At 40.0% G+C, this 19,953-nt stretch overlaps 1 protein-coding gene across 1 annotated transcript in view; it reads right to left on the minus strand.

Annotated features, from left to right (window-relative positions):
• AHRR (aryl hydrocarbon receptor repressor) overlaps window positions 1-19,365 on the minus strand; it is a 67,484-nt gene extending 48,119 nt beyond the window's left edge. Inside the window, exons 1-2 of the mRNA XM_010122915.2 lie at window positions 19,304-19,365; window positions 11,995-12,176 (exon numbers count right to left, since the gene is read on the minus strand). Coding sequence (XP_010121217.2) covers window positions 11,995-12,176; window positions 19,304-19,365 — 244 coding nt within the window. The remainder of the gene's footprint in view (window positions 1-11,994; window positions 12,177-19,303) is intronic.
• Between the last annotated feature and the right edge of the window lie 588 nt (window positions 19,366-19,953).

Consider the following 19,953-nt stretch of genomic DNA (forward strand, 5'->3'; position numbering starts at 1 on the left):
CATAACATAAAAACATAAAAAAGACACTAGACCAAATACAATTAAATGAAAACAAGCCCTTTAGAGTAATCCATCGAGCCAAACTGTAGGACTAATCATATAGCAAAATGAGGTAAGATTTGCAGAAACCAGCTCCCATCTCATGTTTTATGATTTCCAAGCATCTAAATAAGTTCTAGTCACAGCTAGAAAGACAAGTGTCTTGCACAGATCCAGCCATATAAATCATGTGATAAATCATAAACTTTTGGGTTTGATTGAATCATCAATTTATGTATGGTCATACTTCTATAAACCTACCAGCCACCTGCAGCTCTGCTTATAACTAACTAAATTTTTGTGCAGGAGGAATTGGTGGGTAAACTGGGCATGATTTCAGGAAGGGCATTTCATCCATAAAAGGCAACATGAAGAAAATGAGTGATGGCTGTAGGAGAAAGAGACAAAGCTACAGAAAGAGGAGTGGGGGTTGATAGGAACAAAGACTTGATAGGCAAGGATTATTACAATTACACAGCCTTAATGAGAAAAGGCTGGGCATAGAGATGCCCATGGAGATGGCAGAGTAAGTCGCTCAGTTACAGAAGTGGGCAAGAAAGAGAAGCTAGTAGCTATGATTTCTGTGGAGCACAAATGCCAGCCAGTGATATCAGGAAGGCCTGTGATACAGAGATTAGATAAACGATGAAAATACAAGATTTGGACAACAGTCTTTGCATCATGTTCCTGAAAGGAAGTTACAGTCCAGAAATGGTGGAGGAGGACAAAATGTCCCCAGGGTATAGAGGCAAGACAAAGGGTAGAGAGTGGCTTCAGCTGGACCCCAGGGAGATGCTGTCCCCAGGGTTGGGGCTGTCCCCAGTGTCCTCCAGCTGCCCTGCTCCTTGCTGCAGTGGTAGGATAGGCCCTAGCTGGGAGGCCCTGATGGACATTATGGGGAGCCTTCATCCCTTAGGGAGCAGCCAGCCCTCACAGCACCCTGGCAGGTGCTGGAGCAGTGGTGATGTTGGCAACCGAGCAGGGGTTTAGGAGAAAATAAATGAAGTGCCAGTCTTGTCTATGGATAAGATTCAGATAAATATATGCCAAGCTGTTTTGGAAGTTAGGCAACATGAAATATGGAAAGGCATGAACTATGATTCTATGAACTGAAGAGACTTCAGTCTTCTCTCAAACTGTGAGGACTGGTCAGAACATGGAACGTCAATTACTAAAGGAATCCTGAGAAACAATGTCGACAGGTCACCTGGTAAAGTTCTTCCTTCCATATCAACACTGAGCAAATGCTTCAGACTGCTACTCAGAGATGTCACCGTTGAGTGTTGCATGACATAAAATAAGAATTTCCAAACATTGGCACACATTTCTGAAGCAGTAACTACGTTAACCAGGGCTGCCTATAGGAATTCTAGTGAGGTGTTTTGTTTATTGCTAGCATTTAATTTAGCTTTCATTTTCTTTTTTAAAACTCATTTAAAACTCCAAGCACAGTATGCAAAAAAACCCACGCACCCTAAGTACATTTCAAAAAGTCAATAAAATGCTATCAGTAAACAAAATTTAAATTGAATTTGTCAGAGACTATATAAATAAAATCTTGAGAAGACAGTGAATTACAGAAAACCCTCAGGCCACTTAGCCTTGCCCTCTTCCTTGTCTTGGAATCCTCTTGTCCCTGGGTTGAGTCATTCTAGTGGATCTTTAGGGCTATTAGAGATGGAAAGACACTTGGGCCCTCAGAATAGAACACGGATCACTAACTAATAAAGCATGCACACACCTAGTATAAGACAGGAAACAACAGACACATACAGACAATGCAGGGGGAGTAATAAAAAAAAAAAATTAGACTGATACTGATGCACATGGCAGGCAATGGTCTCAGAGCTTCCGTGGCCTAACAATTAGCAGGACTTCAGGGAGCAGAACAAGAAAAGTTTTTTAAAATAAAACTCTCAAAAGTAGACAAGAAAACATATCTGTGAGTGATTAATAGATAGAAGCAACACAACATTAATTTGAAGATCTGGTAAGTAGATGGTGGAAGTCAGTTAAGGATCTGGCTATTAATCTTTATCCTGTCCCCTCCAGCCTACACTTTATACATAAGGTATGAAATCCAGTTGAAAATCATGAGAGGGAAAAGTGGTTTTAAATACAATTTAAAATAATATCAGTTTTTCTAGTCTTGACACACCTTTGCAACTTCCACATTCACCCTGCCCCCATGCCTAGCCTTCAGACTGTATCTCATGGACTTCTCAGAGTCCCAGCAACCACCATGCATTGCTCGTGAGGCATATGAGACAGCATTTCAGAACTTCAAGAACTGACTCTATGAAAGTACTACAAAGTCCAGAAGCTAAATGGTAGTCTCATAATTAAAATGATTTTTAAAATGTATTTAAAAGGAAGCATTGTTTTAGACTTACATCTAGATGACAGGCTCTTAATTCAAGATAGTAATGGGCTTGCAGCTTTCCATCTCCATCGATCACAAGTGTCATCTTGAGGTCTGCTTTGGCATAGCCAATATAATTGTACAGACTCAAAAGATTGAAGTTACCTGATCTGGCAAGCACCAGAGAGATATGTCTGCACTGGACATGATGGAGTGCAGCACAGAGATCTTTGAGCTAGCTCTAAGGATATTGGTTTGGGCACACAGTGTCTTACGCTGCTACATGGAGATAACAGGAGCTTGAAAAAAAAGTGTGGCTGGACTGGCACGGCAAGGCAAGCTTTAGCAAGCTGTGCCTCTCAGAAGGACTAATTCATATGGACCTTTTCCCAAAGTAACACAGCCACTCTGCTTCTTCCTAAGGACCCACTCTAACATCTGCATTGTTCTGGAGTTCTCTGCAGAGAGCTTCACTGCATGGGGCCAAAAATGGGGCCGTAGCAGAGTGAGAAGAGAAACCAGGAGGACAGTCTTCCACACTGTTCTCTAGCCTAAAAGTATTTGTCCTATTCGTCTTCAAAGCCCTATGCAATTACATTATACCAAGCTAAATTCCTTGTTCTGTTGGATAAGGGGTATTTTCTTTCCTTTAAAACATATCTGTGTTTAAAATAAGAAACAAAGTAAATCATTTTCTTGACAGTAAAGAAACAACGTTTCCTCTCAGAGATGGTAATCACTCATGAAGCTGAGAACAAGCGTAAACCAAGCCAAAGTTCATGCCTGGGGGAATGCTTTCCTACCTCCCATCCACTGCAGAAGTAATTAGGACACAATTATTGCTAGGACCTTCTACAATCACTACAATTGCTAGCAACTTCTGGAGTGAAAATACAATCTTTCCTAAGATGAAAACCAATCTTGTTTCTATATCCAAGCAAAACTTGGCTTGCTATTGAACTAAACTTATGCTAAGTTCTTTCTCAGTCTCCAACATCCAAACATAATTTAACTCAAGAAAATGAGGTCAATAAAAGTTCATTCATTATAGCATAGAACAACTGAATTTGAATTAGAATAGAATTGAATAATAGAACTATGAGGGTATTTAAACAGCTGATACCAGGCTGGGCCAAGGAGGGTCTTAGCTGCAGAGGAAGGACTGAGGAAGCAAAGTGCTCGAGCAAGATGAATATCACTGAATACAAAAGACAGTGCATGTATCAGTCTACTGGATTAGATGGGCCATGTTTTCTCCTTGACACATACCTACATTTATTTACATCGATGCCACGTGAGATGCATAGTGTGAGCTAACCAAATGCAACTGTGCATAAAAGCCTACCAACTCAGAATGGTTAAAAATTACTAAGCAAGCTGGAGAAAGATAAAGATCCACACTTAAGAGCTTGAAGTATTTTGGGGACTCCTCCTAGCATTGGACCAATATACTGTGATTTGTGGGAACACCTATAAAATGAGGCAATGTGTGCATCTGTGACCATGTTGTCTGGTTCTGAGTGTGCTTCTACTATTGCTAGAAACAGTGGAACTCTTCCAGTGCCAAATGCGCTCAGGAGAAATTTAACAGCCAGATTCCCCTCTTGTCACTTGTCATTTCCAACTCTCTGGTTTTATAATGTCCCTGCTCCTTGCAGGTGGGTTGGACTAGATGACCTTTAAAGGTCCCTTCCAACCCTAACTATTCTATGATTCTTTAATCAGTCTTGCCAATACCAGGAGAAACATTGAGGCCTAGAAGGATGTTCACTTGAATGGCATCCAACAGTAGAAAAGTGATCTAAGATATAGATCCAGAATTGCAAGAGGAAGTTCTGCAATAAGAATCACAGTGATGGTGTATTTCTCAAATACAGCACAAAGTCTGTGAAATCCAGCCCTCTTTGTGTAGATTACTGACTCACCCTAACAGCTCTGAGCTTGTGGGATCTGACAATATGAACAACCCACAGCACATGACACAAGCATCTAAAGAGTACCAGAAAAGCTCTGACACTTATTTATAACTAAGGTCCTTTATTTGCAATTACTCCAAAAAATAGGTATGGAATCTAGAGCCAGTCTCAGAATAAGACACTTATGATAGTGTTGCACTAACAGGTTCCCTTGGTCTTCAAAGGTGACAGGAATTCAAGCCATTTAATAGTCCTTTGGTTCTTCCTGAATATAGGCTTATTCTGAAGTAAATTGTGCTTGTAAATCTACTCTTTCTCCTACAAAACCCATCTTGTTTGCAGGAAAATAAAGAGCCACCTAGCAGAAGGAGGTCCATCTTCTTACAAGGCACAAAGAGGAGATATGGTCCTCTTCCAAGAGTAAGCAAAGGTCTCCCAAGGGTCAGAGAGTTCTCCAGGTTATCCAAAAGGACATGCAGCGCAAAACAGCCTCTGGTATTTGTTACATGGAATGAATGGTGTCCCCGGGAAACATGGGGAAAAGAAAAAAGTGAAGGACTGATATAAGAAATGTGTTGCAATAAAATGGTTTCTCTGGCAATTAAAAATGTCAAAAAAATCTAGTCAAAATTATCCACAGTTTGAAAATGGCTAATGTAGGGGAGAGTCAATGTGCAGCCACTTCTCCAGAAATGAGTCCTGCCAGATCTCAGGAATGAATATATGTAGCTAGCCTGCTTAAAGTCTTGAGGCTTCTACTAAAATTTCACTGATACTGATTTTAGTACTCGATTAGATCATGATTTGCAGACAGTAGGTCTTCCTTCAAAGATTTATTTACGTACCACTTACGCAGCAGAACACCTTTTACTCTTTTCAATTGCTATATTGTTATGAAGATGGTAAAATTATAGAGCAGTAGAGAGTGGAAAATGTTTCTTTCATGAACAATCTCTTTTTAGCTGAAATACTCTGAATGCTGTGGTAATTTGAATACGATGATTCAATACAGCCACAGGAATAACCTTACCTGTTACCCACTCTGACCATGAAGGTTCCTTTTCAGTACATGTCATTGAATATGCTGCCCTAAGAAACCTAAACAGCCTAAATTCTTATAGACAATCTAATAAACTATGACTGTGGACTACAGCAACAGATACCCTAAAGACATTTTGTATGTGTGCAAAAAGAAAAGTCCTTGTTTCTCTTTCTAGAAAGAAGTCATTCAGGCATTCTGTTTCAGAGGACAGCACTGGGAGTGCCCTAAATCAGTAGAATATGTCTTTAAAAAACAAACTTGCAATTGTTAAACTGTTCAGATATGTTGGGGACTGCTTGACTCAAGGTATCAGCTTCAACCCTAGCTAAGCAGAGAACCACAACTAAAATTCTAGATTTGTAACTCAAAGTACAAGTTTCATCAACAACTAGAGGTTTGTTGATAATCTGAAAGCCTCTTATTATTTCCATAATGGAAATCAATATATAAATCATACCAAGAAAAGATCAGTGGGAGTGAAGAGATGGAGTCAAGGGGGTATAGTTCCATAGTTGTTGATGTAGGCCTATTATGTTGTTCTCAATGTAGCCTCTCTTATAATCTTCATTTGTATTTCAGATCTTCTATTATTTCACTTTTCCTGTATCTGTTCTAAATATACCCAGTACAAAGAACTGTAGAGAGTCCAATGAAAGGACACAAAGATGATGAAGGAAATGAAGCATCTCCTACGAGGAAAGGCTGAGAAAGCTGGGACTGTTCAGCCTGGAGAAGAGAAAGCTCAGAGGAGATCTCATCAGCATGTATAAATACCTGAAGGGAGGTTGTAAAGAAGATGGAGCCAGGCTCTTTTCAGTGGTGTACAATGACGGGACCAGAGGCAATGTGCACAAACTGCAACACAGGAGGTTCTGTCTGAACATCAGGAAACACTTTTTCACAGTGAGGGTGACCAAGCACTGGCACAGGTTGCCCAGAGAGACTGTGGAGTCTCCATCCTTGGGGATATTCAGAAGCCACCTGGTCCTGGGAAACTGGCTTTAGGTTTTGGATATTCAGAAGCCACCATAGTCCTGGGAAACTGGCTTTAGGTGGCCCTGCTTGAGCAGGGGGGTTGGATCAGATTAGCTCCAAACGTCTCTTCCAACTTCAAACCTTCTGTGATTCTATGATTCACTAAGACTATGGTTTGAAATTTCAGGGAAAGCTTCAGGCTACTGGAATCAGCTAACAAGTGAAAGAAGAAATTTTCCCATGGAAAGGTATCCAGTATGGGCCATAATTGTAACAACAAACTCAAATATATGACTTTAGTTTCAAAATCAGCTAAATCTTGTTGTGGAAGAATTTTACTCGCTTATCTAAAATAAAATCTAAAAAACATATTTATACCAAAAGAGCAGAACTTGTCAATCCAAAAAAAAAAAAAACTTCAGCTGAGAGATTTTGAAAGGAAAACTCTAGTAAAACAGAAATGTTAGGGAGAAACAGTGGGGGAAAAGGGATGCCTGATAACCCCTCTGCTTGCACTGCAGTGGAAACCTGGATCCTCAGACCAGGAGCTTTGGTTCAGGTAAGCAGCACTCATAAAGCAGCATTGAATAGTATTACTGAAATACACTGAAAGCAAGATTTTTCTTTGCTTCCCTACCCACCTCAAGTTTTAATTTCTTAATTTTCTGTGAGTGTCACTGGAGGGACAGGCGTGTCACATGTCTGCAAGCTATGGAGTGTGGACTGCAGCACTAAATATTCAAATACTACAGTAAATAATAGCTGTCCTTCCTTAGGATAGCCTAATCTAAAGAATTTAATGAATGAATCTAAGGAATCTGAATCAAAGTAGTAAGAAGTCCATGTATGTTATTGAGCTATGAGATCAACATCCATGGATACAGTAGGAAGAGATTAAAGCTGGAACAGATTGCAAGTAATTGAGGATACTGAAAATCAGACCAGCTGGGAGGAATCCTTTGTTGCTTTCTTCTTAAAAGGGATAAATCCGATTTCCATTAAAGATAAACATTGGTGGGAACTGGATCACACCAAACACAAAAATAAGTAAGAGGAAATGACCCATTTATATTAAAATGCTAAATCAGAAGAAAGACAGAAACCACACAGTGTATGCTGTCCTGCTAGAGGTAGAAAAAAAAATAAATATAAAAAAAGAGATTTAACTGAAGGGGAGAAATGGGCTAGAAGGAGGGAGGGCATCTTGGTCAAAGTGACCAAGAAATCCTGGAACCAATGGTTCTTCCAGCAGCAGCAATGCAGGGCACAGCAACGTGAAGACACTGGACCTAAAGAACGGGCACTTCAGTACACCTGGAGAACTGGAAGGCAAAATCTCAGAGGACAGATATCTAAGGGAAGTAGAAGTTGGACATTCTTTCAACAAACCAATATGCAGGGGATAATTGTAAACTATCTCAGTGGCAGTGAAGAGTGGGAAATATAATAAAAGATAATCTTAACAAAATCCTGAGTTCTTCAATGACTGGAAGATCACAAAAATATATTTTTTAAATTAATAAAATAAAGCACAAGTGTATAAGAAGAAAAAAACCAAAAGTCAATACATAAAACAAGAGGTAGCAAGAAAGGGAAGGTTATAAAAAGCATGCTGGAAGCCCTTTAACCATACAAGATGGAGAAAAGAGTTTTCTGCTGCCCTGCAGAGGGGGAGCTATAAAACAGGTTTAAGTGTTTACTGCCTCTTCTTGCTTCCATCAGCTAGTATCAGAGAGATGCTGCTTACTAAACACCAGCAACAAGGCCAGCACCTCAGGTACTTGGATGAGTTTAATATTTGCAAGTCAGCTGCACCTGGTGAAACTCATTGCAGTGTAATCTGAGGATGAGCTGAAGCATTCTCAGAGCTACTAGCTATTAGTCTATGAGGAATCACGACAGAAAAGGGAGATCTGAGATGACAAAAGAGCAAGGTGATATTCTTTTTACATTAATTTACAAAATTAATACCTATACTAGAAGGGAACAACTTAAACGATCAACAAAAAGGGAGCTGGTTTTCAAGTGGAACAAGACCAACATTTTTCCGCCAGTGGAAAAACTGAAAAATAAGAGGTACTAGAGGATGTATTGTCAAGAGTGGTAAAGGAAGACAGACTACAATTAACCAGGATGGAATATGGCCAAGACAGAGGCCCAGCAAGCTCAAGTGGTCACAGCCACTAAGCACCACTCCACTCACACAGAAGCTCCACCCAAGGCAATTTTTGGTCAGGGCCAAATGAACGGCACAGCTTCCTGTAGCAATTGATGTCTCTCAGTCTAAGCACTGGTTCAGATCCATGACGCTTTATCCAAGAGACGTGGTGAGACTGGAAAGTTACTGCTGCAAGCCATTTTGAAGTGCTTATCGGGAAAATGCGAAATGACTGAATGCATATAGCTTGGGGGCAGTGGGGCTATTAATAGAGCCACTGCCAACTGATAACAGAGATAGGAAGACTCTAAAGCAAGCAGACAGGAGAATTGTTCTGAAACAGAAGTAAAATATTGCTAAGAATGAATGAGGGAATCCACCATTGTGACTGTTAAACTGAATAGTAGAAAAAATCGGTCTCAACAACCAGATCTAAATTTTAGAAAAGAACCAGACCTTTGCTTAAACAACTTAACTAAGATGATCTAGCCATATGCTTCAAGGTACTAACCTGTAATGGTCAACAACGAGGGAATAAATGATTGATGAATATTCTCTATCCTCTAATATCTAATTATCTGCAAAATTATTTTCATACTTGAAATCAATACGGTGAAGTCACTCCATGCCCTTTAATTGGCTATTGATCTTTATAACGGCGACATTTGTGTGACACATCGAGTATTGCAGAGGAGCTACTGAAAGGACACCTAGTGGTAAGGAGATGAGTATGGCTAGAAACCGCTGGGACTGCTGAAGGTGTGTATTTATCATCGTTATGGGAATTGCTGAACTATTACGGGCTGAATCTGCAACATCATATATGAACTCATGTGTCAAATAGCACTAATCATGGGTTTTAAAAAAATTGCAAACAGCATTCTTACAAGTACTTTAAAAAAAAAAAACAACTAGAATTTAAGCTTAACTTCCTCAAAACTCACGGAGCAGTATTTTAAACAAACGATGCTCATGACAGATTTTAATGTCCCAAATTTCCACTGCACCGGTTTTAGGAATATTTGATACCTGAACAGAACTCATTACAAACATGTTTTCCTTGATATTCAAGCCAAATTTCAGCTTGCTCATCATCATTCCTTGCATCCTCCATTGTGCCACTCTAAAATATCCTAAGCAATTCCTTCCCTTCTCGTCCTTTTCTCCTATGAAGACAAATAGCCAAAGCGTATAAATTGTAAACACTTGAGCTAACTTCACTCTTTTTTTTTTGTCCATCCAATTTTATAGTCACTTCTTGCCTGTGTTTATTCCAAACCCCTTAATATGTACTAATGCCCTTGTGACCAGGAGATGCCCACAACAGAAAGCTGTATTCCAGATGGAGTCATGCTGGTCTCATGCAGAGAGGGATTATAACCTTCCTGTGTAGTGACATGCTGCCTCTGGGCAGACCAAAATCCACACTTGGCTCTCTTGTTTATGTCAACATATCGTATTACAAGCATAGAACAATTTGCTGACCACCGTCCCTCTTCGATTATTGTTTCTATGTTCTCTTTTCCAGGTTTCTCTCTTCTGTTGAACACTAGTTGCTTTGGATTAATTTCCCCTGAGTGAATTAGTACAGATTTGCTAGGTCAGTTTTTCCAGATACATTTTATTTTATCCAATTTTATAACATCTCTCTGTGCCACCGGTCTGTTCTCTGTCCTCACAGTGTTTGTAACAGCTCACAACTTAGTTCCATCCTTTGATTCAGAAAGCCACAAACAAGCAATTTCTTTGTTCTGTCCTGTTTCATCACAACAAAGATCAAAACACTGGGATGGATACTTTTTGTTTGCTTTTTTTTTTTAGGTGACTTCCTACCAGAAGTTTTGCTCAAAAAAAACCCCAGATTCTGCCTTATTTCTCCACAACTACAAGGAAATAGATCGTGACGTGACATGAAGCTGAGGCTGCAGCTCCTGCTCTTACCCAAACATTAGCACCCATTCCTCACCCAGCTCTGTTTCCATGGCTCACCTCTGCTCCACTCCACCCTTTTGAAGCTCCAGCCTGCTCTCTTGTCTTAAAACAGTGTGTAGTTTCCTTCCTTTACTATAAACAATGCTTTCTGTAACCTTAGTTTCATGATGTAAACATTTAAAAATAAGAATGAAGGGAACACAAACTATGCATTCAATTAGGTAATTTGAGGATTAAATTAAACGACATCTCTCGAAACATGGAACATTTCAGAGTAATGAAGTCTGGCTTTACTTGTTTTCCTTTTATCCCATCCCTTTAAAAAAAAAAGAGAGACAATGGATCTTAGAAGCTCGGGCACAAGAGTAGTAAAGGCAGCTGAAGACAGCTTATTGCTTGTGAATCCAAGAGAAACAAAAGTAAAGTTCAGAGAAAGGGGCTGTAACACCCAGGTGTATGTTCAAAGGCACTCTGTAAACTGGGATGTTGGAGGCTGGGCAGCCAGCTGCCGCATTGGCATGGGAGGCTCCTGCTATCAGCAATCTCACCACCTGTAATCGGATGTCAGCTTGTAAAATGCCCTGCAGCCTGCCAAAGCCTCTTCAAACTGGCATTTCTTTTATACTAAAATATTTTTAAAAGCAAGAAACAAATGAACAGATATTATTTTCCAGTCAAAACCAAAATAATACAGGGCTCCCTTGCATACGCTGTGCACAATAAGGAATAGTAACAGGAAGGACTAGTAAAGAGTAGTAAAGGAAAAAGAATTCCATTAGAAAATACTTCTGTTTATCTCTGCAGTCCATCTATAAGTTTTGGTCAATTATATTCCTTCAAATAGGCTTTTTTTTTTTCTTTTTTTTTAAAACAACTCTAGAGAGGATTTCATTGTTAAATCCCTAATCCGGATTTTGCTCTTGTGAACTCTTCAGCTACAGAAGAAACTAAAAGTGTCTGCAAATTTGGAAGAATTGTTATGTACATCTAAACATGCACATTGGGTTTGCATTCTGCGATGTACCAGACAGCTACAAAAACAAAACATAGCCTAGTACAGCTTTAGTCAACAGGTTAAAATTTGGATCTCACAAAAAAAAAAAAAGTTATCTTTTTGGCCTTTCAAGGAAGCCCATTTCCTCCTGGCATACAGCAAACACAGGTAATAAGGCAGTTGCTTGACTTTCACGTCATATTTAAACAGGCGTTGCGAACATGCACAATAATAGCTTCAAAAAAGGAGGTCAAAGTATCTACAGGTATTACATCTGCCCTTAGCCTCTTTGCCAGTTTAGGGATTTCACAGTCATGTTTTCCCATCTTCTAAAGCCTGCTGAAGAAGGATGGCGGTTATCCCATTATTTGGTGAAAAACACACAAAGGGCACAGGAGGAAATGCACAAAATTTCCAATGCAACATCCTGTGCAGAAAATAAGTTTAATAAAAGAGCTTTTAAATATTCCTTTATCAATATAATACTACTTGTTAATCTTACTCAGGTTTAGTACAAAGCAACAATAAATCAGCAGGAGACTTCTAATGGGATATTGATATCTTAAAGAGACCTACCTTGAAAGAAACTTTTGACTCGGAGATAGCTGACGCTAAGGCGCAAGACGGAAAGTTTGTCCAGCTTCGATATGATGTCAGGTGGAAAAGGCAGGAGGCTGGCCAGGTGGTCCAGTTCCGCGTTCAGACGGTCCCTGTGTCTCTTCGAAGGATTCGATTTTTCATTCCCAACTGCAGGCCTTCTGTGGTGAAGAACACATTTTCGATTACCTGTTTTACCTCCAGATAGTACAACCAAAGACTGAGATGTGGTCTGCAACTACTTTGTAATAGGCAGATGTAACCTAGCTTCTATGAAAATCTTTAACATTTCTGTCCCCTGCCAAAAACTTACTGTTCTGCATCTGCCATCATGCAAAGACATTGACATTGGCCTCTCTTTGCACAACTGCCCAGGCAAAAACAGACAGAAATTGATATCTCTTACTCAGGACCCTCTCACCTTAGGGGAATGGGTGCTATCTTCATGTTCTAGTCAATACCAGGAAAAACAATTTCTCATCTATGTTGTACAAATGAGAGTCAGACAGAGGAAAATTACCGTGACTAATGCATGAACCCATTCAATACCCGCTGTATTCATTCAAAGCATCTCAGTTCCCTCCATTAATGACTCAAATTTAACTTGTGGGGCAGGAGATAATTAAGAAAAAAGCCTGTCTTTAGACATGATTTTAAAAAGTAAGGGAAGTGAGGTGAAGAGATGTTCTTGCCTCAAGTTAAAAAATGCTGTGAACGTTCTCACATTTACCTTCCTACATCAGTAATAAAAAGGTAAGAATTTGGTTTCTCTCTTAAAAGCATTGATATTCTTCCCAAAACAAAGACTAATGTTACTTAGATTTCTAAGCCAAGCACTCCTAGTCTATCCCCATTTCCTATCCCTCTCATGCAGTGGACAGGACCAGATACTTCAGAAAAGCCACTGTGAAAACACGTTAAGATGAAATATGTCACAAACAAGGAAGCTCGATTTTGAGGTATCCGTTGATACTATTTTCACAAAACATGTAAGATGCTGTTCTTAAAAGGGAGAAAAAGAAAAGCTGGTGCACTTGCATACAGTCATGGGAATCTGATTTCCAGCACAACAGTGATGAGTGGTCAGTGCTGAAGCACAGACTCGTCCATTAAGCAACAAGACTTGAGTGGTAAGTTTTAGAAGGTGGTTATCTCCAGCAGACAGCCATTGCTGGACCCAATAGTAGTCAAGTGCACTATCCAGGAATGAGCCACAAACTACACAGATCCACAGTCTCTGAGGGAGTGCAGCAGCCCCGTGCTACAGCTGAGCTAGCATCTCCCAGGGGACTTAGTGCTGTGTCTGCTGGTCCTCCATTTGCTCTCCTAATGCTCATGTTCAAGCTCTTACTGCAGCACATTGTGACATTCCTCCTGAGGCACCTTCTCCAGAATAAGAGACATTGGGAGAAAAATCAAGGAGGAAAAGATGGAAAACTGCTTAAGAATGGGAAATGGTAAGCAAGGAAAATACGAGTGTGCTAACAGTTTCCACTTGCACCTCACTAAAGGCAAGGATCATAACCTTATGTAGCTTGTGCTCCAGTGGAGAATCAGGGTAAAATTAATTATTTTTACCACTTTACTACTGCATTTCCACACTCCACACATTTACTAATTTTTCAATTGTAATTTTAATTTTGAGCGTTAGTATTTCACGAGGTGGTTAAAGAGTTAAATGACAACAGTTGTGTGTTACCCTCTTGTAAGTGCAATCTTAATCTACCATTGCAACTGTGATTAAAAAAAAAAAAAAAGTGTTGTGCCTGGGAATTAGTAAAAAATAGATCAATGCTTTGTACATGTGATTGCTGCTAATTGAAAACCTCTTAAACCAAATTAGGTATGAAAAATTCATTGCTACTTTTGAGACCCTTCACTTTATTTTAACAGGACAACAATGATGGACAGAATGAATGAAAAAAAAAACGTTTGAGGCACATGTCACTGAAAATACATAATTCCTGCTTTTTCATTCAAAATTGCCAATACTGATATGTGGCCCTTCAACACCACAGTGAGTTCCTTTCAAAGAGATGAGGGAAATTTTGTTGATTTGGATCAATAAATAACTTTCATCTGTTAAAGAGAGCAAATATGCAACAAATAATGCCATCAGCAAAGAAGTACTCTTTTTTCCTACTTTTCCAGAGTTAACTATTTTTCAGCAAAGGGTGTACATACTGGGCACTAATTATTTGCAGTAACCCCTGAAGCTCAGCCATCCTGGCTATGACACCAAAAGGATGTCTGACCTGTGGAGAGCAGTAATTTTGTGGGAATATAGCCTATAGTTCAGTAGAAGCTAAAGAACATAAGCTTTTACTAATTCCTCTTTACATCTGACAAACCAGCTGAAGCAAGGAAGCAATTTAGGGCAGAAAAAAAAAAATTAATTCCAATAAGGAAAATCAGACTGATGAGTCCAAGGGGTAAAAGCTGTCAAGACTAACACGGAATAGAAACAGAAATTGTTCAAGCCTATCCACCAAGTAAAATAGGGACTGCTCTATGTCAGAAAAGTATGGTTTAGGGCAACTCTGTGGACTGCATTTGTACTGAAGATTGCAAGGACTGGTGTAAAAAAATAATAGGGGAGAAAGTTCAGGACAGAGTCTTCCTGAAAACTCAAGGAAATGATTCAGTAAGGGAGTGAATCCAAACAAACAGGGGTTTGATGTAAATGGTAATTGGGTGCCAAGTGGATGCTATTTAAAACAATGCAAGTTCCATGGGAAGGCTAGCATGGCTATCCATAAACAGACTGGGGCACGCAGGGAAGTTCTTCAATGGGCTTTTGGAGGCAAATGGAAATTCTAGCCCTGATTTTGAGCTGAAAGCAGATGGTGCTCCTTGTGTTTGCGTTAAACCAGAGAGATTCTCAAACTGTGTGAATCGGGTCCAAATAGAGAAGTAGCACTCACTCTGTGACACCTCTTTTACTTCTGCTTTTCATTCCACACTACTACAATGAAGTAAGCACATGTAATTAAAGCAATAACGTTGGCATTTTACTCTTTGTGTGGTTAAACCATTCAGACCCTGATCTTGTACCTGTACAAGACCCATATCACCAGTGCCTGTTTGCTAGGAACTGAGTGCAGAGAACATTTTCTGCTTCGGCATTGAGCCATTTGCGCTTTAATGATTCAGTGTGCCCATGACACACAGACTTGTGACACTAGTGTAAACCAGTTTGGTGAGCTTGCAGAGGAATTTCCTGCAGCTACAGCTCTGTCGGCTGTTCGCTGCTCTCTGAGGGAGCCCTACCCTGTTAACGAAATATTCACTCCAAGTTAAGTTTTTAAAGTATATTAAACCAGCAGATGATCTAAACAGAAAAATCTAATTGTTTACTGTGACAGCAAGCTTTCAGTAAGAAGGCAAAGGGAACAGAGAGACACCGTGAGATGCAATGGGTAGGCTAAGGGCAAAGTAACAGCAAGATGATGATCATGAACGCACTGACCAGCACACACAGCCACTGAGCTGTGCTTGGGCATCGCACGGGTGTCCTTGCAGAGCTCAGCTCCAGCGCTGGCTCTCTCTACGCACAGATGTTCACCATCTCCAATGAGTGAAAAGGCCCAACTGAGAGGGAAGAGAGGGGGCCCTCAGCCACCTTCTGCCTCTTCTGGGTCCTCACAGCAAGGAAAGGTGAAAGTGGAACTAATGGTCAAGAAGACATCACACTGGCAGAGCAGATGAGAGGTGGGATACTGTGACACCAAGTAAGAGGAAAGGCTATGCCACAGAGGGCCTTAAAATGAGAAATGGGAAGCAGGAGAGAGCTGCACCTCCTGAAGTCTCTGTTTACCCTGGCACTGGTAGAGTTCTGGCTGAAGTGGGCAGTTTGGAGCAGTTATAGATACACTCAGAGCTAGGGCAGCTGTAGCTTGCCTTTAAAGAGCTGTAAAACATTACAAGGAATGTTTTGTGGAGGGAGAGACTTTTACAAGATGCCAGGGTTTAAGACGAAGAAGTGGCCGAGCTCCCAAATGGTAACTGTCCTGAATGCCTTAGCATTTCTAGTAGAAGTATTAGTTTCAGCACAGTGATTTTAGTTTGAGGTTAAAAACAAGATCTCTTTAGTTCTCACATGCTTGAATTACTAGTAAAATGTTAGACTTCCACAGGAAACAAACACTTGGGAGAAAATATTTCCTTTAGTAAAACTCCAGTCCTCTGGCTGAAAAGCATATCTGATGGAAATTTTTCAATCAGTCTGAGCTCCAGGTGTTTGAATTGGTTCCATAAAAGTCAAATTCTTTAGTGTAGACCACATCTAATGGGGCTTGTTTGGAAGCTTTCTGGGGCAAAAGGAGAACTTCTAGGGTTTTTTATTTATTTGCATGTATAAAAGTAGAACTTGAACCTGATGTATTGTCTGAAGAATGGCAACCTAATGAAGATAGTCGCTCCTAGTTCTGTGTAGAGAAGAAAACTGAAACATACTAGGTCTTCCTGGTAAAACAAGTTTTCCCCCACATTCTTCCACAGTCTTGTGGGTCTCTGCATTTTTCTGTGGAGCTTCTTCATACATTTTCATCATTATTCTGTGAAACTACTTCAGAATATAATTTCTGTGTGGGAAAAACCATGGAAGTAGTGAGCAATATCCTTCTGTGACATCGTGAATTAAAAGCCAGCTGCAGGATCACCACCTGACTTGACAGCCTGTTCACAAAAAGCTGACGGTGAGGCAGAGGGTTGGCCTCCTGGGATGCACTGAGTACGGGCAGACATGAACATCCCAGTTGTTCTGCAAAGGGGAAAACAGCTCCTCTGTTCTTTGAATCCTGGCCTTCAAAAGGATTAATCCATTAATCCCTACAGAAATCTAAGTATCCTGCACAAACTGGCACCTGAGCTCACTTATCCCTTTGTTAAGAGAAAGTTACATTTCTAGAGGCTATCAGTGGGAAAAAAAAAGAGAGGAGTCATTATTAGGACTGGCCAAAGAATCCCCATCAACTTTTTTTCCTATGAAAAAAAAGGTTTTTCAACTGAACAAATCTCTCCCAGAACAGGTGGCAGCATCTACCACGGTTCATTATCAGAATGACAGGGGAAAAAGCAGAACAAGGCCATGGAGGAAAATGCACTGTGCTATCAAAATGAGAGAAAAAAAAAGCTGTAACAAACATGGTATGATATGGATCAAAATCATGGCTACATATACTGTTCAGTTAATAGGCTATATCTACCCTTCTAAATTCAAGATAAATTATTTGAGGCAGCATAACAGTAAGGGTACCTGAAATGTCTGTAGGACTGAGGACAGAGACCGTGAAAGGAGCTCTGTCAGCTGGTCGGTCTTGGGCATTCAGAGCCTCTTTAGATCAGAGTTAGGAAGTCCCTGCGTGAGGGAATGAGCATAGAAAAGGCTCACCAGAGACCAAGCCCACAAACAGATAAGGTTTGAGGAAGAGACCAGTGTTGCTAGGAACTGAGAAGTCATCCTCAGCAAGTGATAAGCAACCAACCACAGAAAATAGTGGGCTGTCTCCAGTGTGGGAGCTCAGCTGTCTAATAATCCAATGCATATGATTCTCTTTTTTTTTTTTTAACCAAAACTGTTTCTTGATCAAAATTGTGTATGGCCTGGCTGGATAAGCTCAGGCTCAGTACTTGTACTGCAATCTCATAGCAAAGCTGTTCTCAAGGTGGCATTGTGGATGATGGCTCACAAGGTGAAAACTTGGCTGGATCCAATTCAGTCAGAATTTGCCTCTGATTTTGTTGAAACCAGAATTTCATAAAAGGCTTCTGAGGACATTTACATCCTTTGTTAACAAGTAGTTTTCTTAGCCATTGCATTTACCTAGAAGTCGTCTTCAAAAGAAGTTCTAACTAGTATATATGCTCCAAACATGAAACTTAATGTTTCTCAAAGCAACTGCAACTCTCCTTTTCTTTTCTCACAAAAGTTATGATTCATAGACAGTTCTCCACAGAGGTAATTTCATGTACTGGAGCGGTTCCATACCTCATGCAGTTATAAAGTTAAATATCCACATCCATATTTGAACAGTAGTGCAGAAATGTTACATATGTTTTGGATTTAACACTCAGGTTTTGCAGGAAGAATAATTTTCTTATCTCATTATCTTGGTCCATTGAAATTGTCACCTACGATATATTCTACACTAAAAGAAATATTTAATGGGAACAAGTGGTTCATGTGCAAATATTCTCCAAAATCCAAACAAAATCAACAGATTTCACTCAAACATTCAGAGAAACTCCCCTTTGATTTTAGACCAATATATACAATTTTAAACCAACTGGGTTATTTTTAGAAGTTCTGAACAAATGAAAATAGGGAAATCTATTTTAGTTACCTTCTTATCCTTAAATTGTCTGTGAAGGCCACCAGTGCTAGTTCATAATTTTAACACAGTAAAAACGTGTGTTTCATAACCATATAATCAAGTGTAACACAGAAGATGTGGGATGATTGTATTAAAAAGCTGCATTTCACAGCGTGGTTTATGGCATCTGGAAATCATTTCACACTGGAGTGATAGCAACCTTTTTTCTCTCCCATTTCAAGCATCTTGTAGTAACAACTTCCCATTGCTTTTTTTTTTCTTTTTCTGCTTTGCCTACACACATACAATTCCTCTCTCCCATTTTTCTCCTAATGAAAGTGATCCCACAGTAAATAGCAGTTTGAAAATGATGTGTTCTCTATGCAAAAAGTGAGTCACCAGTCTGCTTTTGCAGTTGGCTGAACTGACCCACTTTCCAGGCTTGCACATGTTGGACTTAGTGATGCCCCAAGCAAGGCGAAGCCAAGGAAGGGGGAAGGGGGGAGCGCAATGCCAGTGAGCTGGTGTCTCTTGACACACAGAGGCTCAAGGCTCAAAAGGCTCCTTGAGCAGGTGGCGGGGAACACAGAAACACAGAGGTGGCAGCCAGCCCTCCAGCCCATCACCCAGCTGACATGTAGTCCAACAGTATCTTCTGCCTACAAAAAAAGCGCTGTCCCTCTCCCCTCCTCACAGCAGTGTACTCTGCAGTGCACTGCAGTACACAACACAACCACCACTGGCCTCCTCCTGGGACACCTGATGACAGGTAAGGACAGTTTGACCCATGCTCAGAATCCTTTCTGGAGTCCATCTTAACCATGAAGAACCAGCCCCCCAACCAGAGGTTTCTTGCTGCAGAGAAAGATATTAGGTCTCTCTGGTGTCAGTGGACCATGGGAGGAAGGCACTCCTTCTACCTCCTTCCACGTACGTTTGGAGAGAGATGCCTCCTGATGAATATGATACTTAACTGTTTCTGAATAGGTTTCCTCCTTTTCCTCCCAGCATATAGGCATTCCCCCGGAGGAATCATTGCTTTGATGCTGAAAAACAAAAGGAATAGGTTTCTTAGTTTAGAGATTTCTGTGTTTCATGTCACTGTACAAAATGACAGCACCGAGAAAGTTCAACTGAGGAAAATGTTTGTTCCTTGAGTGTGGCATTCAACAACAGTAAAAAGCACAGTGGCATTAGTTAAGATAGAAGCTTAAGGCTTATTCCAATTTCCTACCTTAATATTATTAGAATATTGATATTTATATTCAATTTTCATTTTTTCAAATTAAGCATACTATACACGGTATAAAAATGGGTATAAAATACATCCTGTTTACTCGATATCCAAAATTAATTTCTTTTTCCTTCTAGGCTCATTTTTAAATTCAGCTAAACAAATAAGAATGAATAATACTACCCATCATCTTCTGCAGGAAGGATTTCACAGCTTTTTAAATACGTAAATGCCATAAAATGGAATATTGTATTCCATTACTGACACTATGATAAGTAGGATGCAATTATTCAAATCAGCATTTTTCCAGGTCTTCACATCCTCATTTTTAAAGACTGAAAGTATATCTGTTGGAAGATCAAGAAGTGACACAGAGTATTGTAGTTAGCA

Source organism: Chlamydotis macqueenii, chromosome 2 (genome assembly GCF_036417535.1).
Source record: "Chlamydotis macqueenii isolate bChlMac1 chromosome 2, bChlMac1.mat, whole genome shotgun sequence".
Taxonomy (NCBI): domain Eukaryota; kingdom Metazoa; phylum Chordata; class Aves; order Otidiformes; family Otididae; genus Chlamydotis; species Chlamydotis macqueenii.